Genomic DNA, 9,477 nt, shown 5'->3' on the forward strand with positions numbered 1-9,477 from the left:
TATTTAATGATAGAAACGATTTCAATGAGTATCCTATGAAAGTATGGGCAATTCTCAGAGCACTTGTTGTTTGAACTATTTGGCTAGTAAAAAATGATTTGGCCTTTAACAAGGCCAAGCACTCTAATCAAATCTTAGTTACTCATACTCTCCGAATTTTTAATAAAACACATCTCCTCAAGAGAATAGGTAGAGAGGGCACTTCTCATAGAGTAATTGATAAATTGTTTGCAAGAGGCTTTTTTGGCTACTTTGTTGTTCACACTGCGTGGTTGACTTCCGGTGCATTCGTCAGTACTTTCAGCTGCCTTGTGGCTATCATAACATTTGGTCGTCCTTACAGGAGCAGCTTCTGAGGTACTATCCATTGCTTGCTTTACATCCCTCATGTCCTTGGCAGGATTGGATGTTTGTGATACCTGATGATTTCAAGAACATGTCAACAAATCAAATTTATCATCAGATGGTCAAGATCAAGAGATGGGTCACTAGAAAGGCCAATAAAATGTGGCATATTCGGGATAGCAAAAAGAAGTGCCAGGAAAGACTTTTCCAACTCTAGAAGTCTAAGATTCCTTATTAGGGTAAAGTTTTCATATGGAGGTTGCTTATTGGGGGGATGTGTTGCATGCTCGCAAGATCTCCCATGGTCATTGTGTATTTTGCACTACACGCCCTGTTGCTCGTCAGATTTGGAGTTTTGTTTCCCGTGTGTGGTTCTCAGTGACTTAGTAGCAACATATATCAGCTCATTCGTGGATTATGGGAAGGATGCTTTCTATATCCACCTTACAATTAGATCATTCATACCTTTTCCATTTCCTTAGATGAACAACTTTATGCCATATTTGGCATACTTGGAATGCCTTCATTTTTTATTTTGCCTTGGGTATCCATGGTCATGTGGCCCGTGTTCGTGGTTTATTGTTATGGCGAATCTCTTGTATGGTATCAACAACAGGCTGACTTGGTTCCTCTTGACATTGCAACTCCTTGGCTAGATATTGTTCGCTCTACTCCAACTATCCATTTTTGTGTGATATTTGTGTGTTGGTCTTAGAGGCCTTTCGACTTGATTTGTGTTTGTTTTATTTTTCTAAGCTGACCTGACGGTCTGATGTAAATATTGATTTGTGTTTGTTTTATTTTTCTAAGCTGGCCCCATGGTCTGATGTAAATATTGCCATTTAATTCAACTATCTTCACGAAAAGAAGAAGAAGAAGAAGAAGAAGAAGAAGGGGGAGGGGACGGGGGCAGGGTGCGTGGGTGAGAGAGATGGAGGTGACGACAAAGAGAAGGCCTGCTCTTTGCCTCGATAGAGAGTAATAAGGTTATGGAATGACTTTAGAACCGGCCAGGACGGCTGCAATCTCCTGCCGAACATCTCCTAACAGGATCTATCATTCTCTCTTTATCATCATCGTAATCATAACAGCAATCATGATCGTTATAACAGTCATCCGTCACCATAACAATCATCTTCCATCAGCAGCAGGATCATCATCATCAATAATCAAATCATCATTATCAGCATTCATCGTTTCTACCTCCAAATCAAGCGGCAGAGGCACACACGAACACAGAGAGAGAGAGAGAGAGAGAGAGAGAGAGAGAGAGATGTTGATAAGCTAGCGGCCTCGAGTCTGTATGATGAATTAATCTGAATTGTTTCCATCTCTTCCATCCCAGACATGGCTGGTCGTAATATGGGTAATTTGAATCACAGTTCACAGCTCTTGATGATCAATTAGGGCTTGATCACGAAATGATCAACACCATCGCGTTATGGGGGACCAGGAACAAACAAGTAGTTGGAGTTTTATTAGTCTCTGCTCGAGCCTTTATCCAAATTGTGCCTGGTTGCGCGGGGAATTTTGTACCTGGCTGCATGGGCAAGGTATTGCCTGATTCATAAATCTCTCGTCCCCAACGGACTTGAGCTTCATCCCAACTGGATGGCAACAGGTCATACCATGGCTAATTTGAACAATCCACAGGCCTTAATCAAGGGCTTGATCACCATGTCTCAGACTGTAGCATCCTTCGGACCAGTTACTGTGCACCACCAGCGCAATACATCAATGATGGTGAGAAGGATTAAACTGCTCACCATGCTTTTTGAAGAATTAAGCATTTCCCAGGCTCCCCTGCCTCCATCAGCTTTGATATGCCTTAAACAGCTCAGCTTCACCATTAGAAGAGCTGAACTCTTACTCAAAGATTGCTTGGAGCGCAGCAGCATGTGGCAGATAGTCTACAGCGAAGCCATTGTTCATCAGTTCAAGAGAATTGCTGAAGCTATGGATCAGGCCTTGGATGTCTTTCCCTTACAGCTCATGGACATACCCGAAGAGCTCCGCGAGCAAATAGAATTGGTTCATGTACAGTTGAAGAGAACGAAAATTATCAAGGAGGCAGCTGACGAGAGAGTTTGTTCGGCGCTGCTGTCTGCAATTCATGACATGGAAAGGAAAGCTGATTGCAATGCAGGTAAAATGCAATGGATTCTCGAGGCTATGGATTTATATCACACCAGATCTTGCCATAAAGAGATCAGGTTATTGGAACAAGAGATACATAACCAAGCATACACAGGCAAACTTGCTACTTTATCAACCATCAGCAAGCTGATCACATTCTTGCGGTATGCCACATGTGTCATCTATGGCCAAGGCAGCCCTAAAAACTGCTACTTAGCTGCCCTTAATCCACACCTAGATAAAATTGCCAATCAAGCTTCTGTAGCCAACATTAGTGATGATGACTTAAATTCAAGGGATTTAATTCTACCCGATGAATTTAGGTGCCCAGTCTCTCTTGAACTGATGACTGATCCTGTGGTGGTGGCAACTGGCCATACATATGACCGATGCTCAATAACAAGGTGGATCGAATCAGGTCACTCAACATGCCCCAAAAGTGGGCAAAAGCTCCTTCATGTCAGCTTGATTCCTAATTATGCATTAAGAAGTTTGATTAGCCAATGGTGTGCACAAAAGAGTCTCTCTCTTGGCAATGAATGTGGTGACAAAATAAATTTGAACTGCCAAGCAACAGATCGTAGCAATGTAACAATGACTCATTCAGCTCTAGAAGATGCCAGGACAACTGCTTCTTTTCTTGTGAGAAAATTAGCTACAGGATCACCTGAAATACAAAGGCAGGTGGCCTATGAAATAAGGTTGCTGGCAAAGAGTAGTGAGCACAACAGGATATGTATAGCAGAGGCGGGTGCTATACCCTTTCTTGTTTCTCTTCTGTCCTCCAAAGACCCCCAAACCCAAGAGAATGTGATGACTGCGTTGCTCAATGTATCCATCTATGATCACAACAAGGCCTTGATTATGGCTTCAGGTGCTGTGAATGCGATCGTGAGTGTCCTACAAGCTGGCCAACACATGGAGTCCAGAGAGAATGCAGCTGCCACACTTTTCAGCCTTTCTCTGGTGAATGAATACAAGGTTGCAATAGGGAACCACCCACATGCTATTCCATCTTTGGTTGATCTACTAAGGCAAGGGAGTCCAAGAGGAAAGAAGGATGCAGCAACAGCCTTATTCAATCTATCGATATTTGCAGGGAACAAGCCTAAGGTAGTGGTTGCTGGAGCTATTCCAGTGCTTGTCAGTCTCTTAACTGATGGCAATGCAGGCTTAACTGATGATGCCCTGGCAGTGTTGGCCATATTAGCACCATGTGCAGAGGGCCTGATGGCTATAAGGAAGACTAGGGCCATACCTTTGCTGGTAAAACTGTTAACATTTGGCTCCACCAAAGGGAAGGAGAACTCTACTGCAGTCCTCTTGGCTTTGTGTAAGAGCGGAGGAGGAGAAGTTAAAAGATCTGTCTTGATCCTTCCTACTGCTCTCTCCTCTTTGCAAAGGCTAGCATTGGATGGTTCTCCTAGAGCCCAAAGAAAAGCATCCCTGCTTTTGAAGATTCTTAGAGAATCTGATATTGAGTAATAGAACATGTAACTGGGAGATAGTACATGCTCAGATAAAATCATACACAAAACCCAAGTCCTAAATGTAGATTAAAGAGTTAGACTCTGCCATAAGTAGGTTCCAACCTACTTGTGAAGATCAATGTCTCCTTGACACACTCCATCACTGTGAGTATGCATTAATTTTGCCTGCATCTTTCATTCATCCTGAATAATAGGCCATTCCTTTAAGCCAACATCATGGATCCTAACCTCATATCTTACCATTTTGAGACATTGCTACTGTCACATGGGCTTTCTCCTGCATTTAATAGGCACATGCTTTCTTGATTTCACTACTTTTTCATTTAGGGTCAATTGCAAGGTCTCAGTGGTCCAACATACAGCGGAATAAATATTCTTTGAGATCTAGTGAGAAATTTTTTGTAAGGGAACAAGTGAGAAGATTAAACGTATGTTAACTCCTGCAGCAGCCTTCCAAAAATTTGTAATGTGTGATTATCGCTTCAATTTGATTTGTAGTCAAGTCTATTTCTTCAGTTTGATTTACAGTGTAGTCTACTATTAGCATACCGAGACTAAAGTAATGACATGGGAATACTACTGTTTCATGTGTGCTGTACTAGAATTGGATCAAATTTATAAACGCGGAGGCCAATGATCAGGAGTAAAGAACCATTGCCATGAACCAAATTAAGCAAGGTAGCATCTGTTAACATGCACTTAAATAGTTCCCATCAGCTAATTAGATTGCATGTCATGCCACCAGATCGATGGTTTTTTGTTCCTTCATCTAACAAACGATTTGCCATGTTTCAAGATTCACATTCAAGAACAATTATAGTAGTGATGCTTATGAATTTTAGACACGAAGATGCATACGAATTAACAGATATAAGTGTCAATACAAGAGCTAGCTGATAAGCACCAATACCAGTTGAGTTCTAGGCAGACAGAGAACAGTTCGTCAGAGCAATCGACTCCCCAATCACATGAAGATGGAGTTGAAGACGCATTTTATCAAGCAAACCAAAAGAAAATTAAGGGCTTGTTTTTCTTAGATGAAAATAGCTGCCAAAAACAACAACAAAAAAGCCTTTTGTGTGTGTGTATGTGTGTACACATATGATTATAAATATTTGCATCTCCTCTAAGTCTAAATATTCGAAAATATTATCAAAACAAAATTGCATGGCTTTCTTAAACAATTTAGCTACACTCCGTAAGTATTGCCTTTAAATAAGATGCTCCAAGACCATAAGAGCCTTCTCCAAACACTTTTTGAGCACACAAGGAACGGTGCCAAGCTTATTCTTGGTCCACACTCCAAATCTTCCTCAACATGATAGCCCCATAGTAGAATCCAAAAATTTCATGTCCTCTTCATCATTGGCCTTGCCTCGATCTCTAAATGAACTACCACTTTGATACGATTCGTGATCATCGTAAGATTAGATGCAAAGAAATATTGTATTATATGAAAGAATTAAAGTAGTATCTACCAGTACAGCAGTCAATAGCTAAGCCAAACAATCAGCTTACTGAGTTCTGCTTGACTTATCTTACTGTTGGAACTAAGTATGCTTACATGTCACCAAGGTTTAGGATGGATTCCCCCCCAAGGGATTTGGTGACTATCTCCACCAAAGATGTGCCTAATTCTGGCTTGCCAGAGGTCCTAAAGCACTCACAAGGTGGGGCGGAGAAGGGGAGGGTGCGGGGATTCACTCATAAATATGTAAGCATATCACATGGATTCGAAAGAATGGATTTTTAAAATACCATTTCTACACAACTTTCACATACAAAAGGGTATCACATAAAGGGGTCATTCACAACTTGAAAAGAAAGGGGATGTGTTTTATCTAGGAACAATTCACAAATATAAGGGTGTTTTTAAGTAGGCCTTGAATTCACATGATATAGATGATTTACATATAGTAAACCCCTCCAGGTAAAGCATTAGAATTCTAATTATGTTAATGACCGAGAATTGCATTCGACTAGCTTGATTTGTGCTCCCAAATATACATAGCTTCATGGAGTTTGCCCTTCTTGCTCAATCTTTAAATTGGCAAGCACTTCACTCCACATATGCAATGCAATGCATCTGTTCTAGAACACATGCTTTAAAGTTTCCTTAGCACCACAACTACATCTTCCAATAGAGATTACTCATCTAAATAACTTCTTGCCAATGAACATGGCTCCAATGGTGGCGATAGGCAAATAGCCTACCCTTTAGCGCGATTTGCAGTGGCCACATTGCCTCAAACAAAGCTCTCTATCTCGACATTAGTTAGCTCTACTTCCCATTTTTCTCTATTTTTTTGAAAGTTCATGTTGCTTTTGCTCAAGAGCCTTCTTATTGCCTATGGGACAAGATTGCCGTAAATCTTCTTACCTTTCATGCAGAGTGAAGGGAGAGTATCCTACTTTGATGAAGGCCTTTTTTTCTTCTATTGACATGTTGCTCCTCTTACAACTTCCTAGGTGACTCTACTAGCCTTACAGATCTACATTCCCTTGCGACCATTTCCCCAAATTGTGTGCCCTATCAATTGGTCAAGCATGTGATTTATTTTGAATAGATTCCTTTTTGCCAAATGATGTGCTCTCCTCCCAAGCTATATTGCTAAGGGCACCTCTAACTCCCACATCCAATATGTGTTTTTCTCCAAATTCATTGCATCAATGCTCTAGTGAAGTTTTTGCCTTCAAGAGAATGATTTTCCATGATTCTAGCAAATCTTCTCCAAGACCACAAGAGCCTCCTCCAAACACTTTTGGAGAGAGAAGCAATAGTGCCAAGCTTGTTCTTGGTCTAACACTCCAAATATTCTTCAAGATGATAGCCTACATTGTCAAGATTGTGGGAGAGAAGGAAGGAGTCTCACTTGTAGCTTTCTTGCTTGTACAATGGGGGAATACACACAAGGGTGGAGGCTGAAAACAGTTTTCCTCTTCTTAGTTGTGTAAGCCAAAAAGAACTCTTATACAAAGAAATAGAAGAACCCTATATATGGGTCTCAAACCAAACTCAACTAACTAAGGTAGCATACTAACTGAGCTACGAACTAGAGTAGATAAGGATAGCTGTCATCTAGCTATTATTCATGGGCGGTGTACCAACCGCATCTGCAACAACTGACAAGTCGGTGAAATAAATGCACAACGGTCACCCTGGCATATCACGAGTGGAGCTCGATATCTCAACACTCCCCCTCGAGCTCAATCCCAATTCCTGCACACCAAGCAGGTCTCTGAACTTGCGCAGCTTCTCTGCGCCCAATGCCTTCGTGAATATGTCAGCTACCTGATCCTCTGTGCTGACATAAACTAGATCAATAAGACCTAGTAAAACTCTCTCTCGCACATAGTGATAATGCACCTCAATGTGCTTTGTTTTAGCATGATAGACTAGGTTATTTGCCAAGTGTATACTACTCATGTTGTCACAATAAATGACAACTGGCCCATCTATAGGCTGATGCATATCATAAAGTAGCTTATGCAACCAAGCTACCTCACATGCAGCCATTGCTGCACCTCTGTACTCAGCCTCTATGCTCGACAAGGCAACTGTAGGCTGTTTCTTGCTGCTCCAAGTGATTGCAGCACTCCCAAAAGAGAACACATACCCACTGGTAGATCGTCTATCAGAAATACTACCAGCCCAATCAGCATCAGTGTATCCATGCAACTGTATCTGAACCCCAGTCTCATAAAGTAGTCCATACTGCAATGTGGACTTCACATACCTGAGTATGCGTCTAGCCGCATCCAAATGCGGTTTCCTTGGAGCCTGCATAAACTGACTTACCAATCCAACATCATAGCTCAAATCTGGCCTGGTAATAGTCATATAAATCAAACTTCCTACTATGCGTCTGTACATAGTAGGGTCTTCCAAAAGCTCATCTGCATCTGCGCTCAGCTTCACATTCTGCTCCAAAGGAACTGAAATAGGCTTACAGCCTGTTATCCCATATTTGGACAACATATCCAATCCATATTGCCTCTGCAAGAGCCGTATCCCACTTGGTGATCTAATCACCTCCATGCCCAAGAAATAACGCAGCTCTCCCAAATCCTTCATCTCAAATTTTTGCTTCAATAGCAATTTCACATGAAGGATATCTTCATCACTGTCACCTGTCATAATCAAATCATCAACATAAATGACAAGTAGCATAATACCTTTCTCTGTTTTTCTCACATAAAGTGAGAAATCTGCCTTGGAAATCTGAAAGCCAATAGTGACAAGATGCTGTCCTATCTTGTCAGACCATGCTCTAGGTGCTTGCTTCAAGCCATACAATGCTTTCTTCAACCTGCAAACAAACTCAGGATGAACAGCATGCACATAACCTGGTGGCTGCTCCATATATACCTCTTCTTACAAATCACCATACAAGAAGGCATTCTTTACATCCATCTGATGTAAAGACCATTCCTTTGATGCAGCCATAGCAATGACTGCTCTTACGGTTGCCATCCTTGCAATTGGATTGAATGTTTCTTCATAATCAATGCCATATGTTTGTGCATACCCCTTGACTACTAATCTTGCCTTGTATCTATTCACAGAACCATCTGCATTGTGCTTCACCTTATAAACCCACTTACAGCCAATTGCATTCTTACCTTTAGGCAAAGGTACCAATTCCCATGTAGCATTTGCTTCCAAGGCATCCATTTCTTCATCCATGGCTTTCTCCCATTTTTCTTTTCCCATGGCTTACTCAAAAGAAGTGGGTTCTGGTTCCTGTATCACTTTGATCATATAGGCATAGTGAATGGTTGTAAATCCATCATATTTCAGCCTATCCACAGGATACCTAGCTCTGGTAGACCTGCGCAAAGTAGGTTCACTCCCAGGTGCTCTCAAAACATCCATGGTCTTCCTTACTCCAAGTGTAACAATAGAAGGAATACCCAACTCATCATCAATGCTCTGTTCTAAGCCATTGGATTCACCATCCACACAAGAGTGACCTGCATTCACATCAAGCATGGGCTGATCTACCTTCTCTTTTCCTTTTCGTAATACCTGAATACCACTATCTGCATTGCTTTGAGAAGATTCTCCTGATCTCAATCTGCCTGTCCATGGCGAAGAATGTGAATCACTGCTAGAGGACGCTCCAGGTCCACTAATATTTTGTGACTGCTGCTGTGAATTCTATGCAGCATTACCATTCTGTGCATCTACATCATCAATCACATTTACTGGTTTATACCAGCTACTCATCTCATCAAAAACAACATCTCTGCTCACTGTAAACTTACGAGTAGAAGGGTTATAGCATCTATACCCTTTCTGCTGTTGCAGAGAGTAACCAATAAAGATGCACTTCTCAGCTTTTAGATCCAACTTGGATCTCAACTCATCTGGCACATGAACATAGGCAATGCAACAAAAAATCTTCAAATGAGAAATATCTGGTTTCCTACCAGTATACCTCTCCTCTGGAGTCATGCCATGTATTGCTACAGTGGGAGTCCTGTTCATTATGTAGACTGCTGT

At 41.4% G+C, this 9,477-nt stretch overlaps 1 protein-coding gene across 1 annotated transcript; it reads left to right on the forward strand.

Moving 5' to 3' along the window:
• Window positions 1–1,292: 1,292 nt before the first annotated feature.
• On the forward strand, window positions 1,293–4,275 carry LOC148027476 (U-box domain-containing protein 17-like). Its single transcript, XM_087688899.1, has one exon. It carries the CDS (start codon window positions 1,957–1,959, stop codon window positions 3,964–3,966), a length of 2,010 nt encoding a protein of 669 aa, XP_087545025.1. The 5' UTR covers window positions 1,293–1,956; the 3' UTR covers window positions 3,967–4,275.
• The last annotated feature ends 5,202 nt before the right edge of the window (window positions 4,276–9,477 follow it).

Source organism: Lygodium microphyllum, chromosome 12, assembly GCF_053477565.2.
Source record: "Lygodium microphyllum isolate KBCC chromosome 12, Lygodium_microphyllum_v1.1.10, whole genome shotgun sequence".
Taxonomy (NCBI): Eukaryota; Viridiplantae; Streptophyta; class Polypodiopsida; order Schizaeales; family Lygodiaceae; genus Lygodium; species Lygodium microphyllum.

Excerpts from the sequence above, each read along its gene's own strand:
- LOC148027476 (XM_087688899.1), top strand. The coding sequence starts at position 1,957 with ATGGCAACAGGTCATACCATGGCTAATTTGAACAATCCACAGGCCTTA.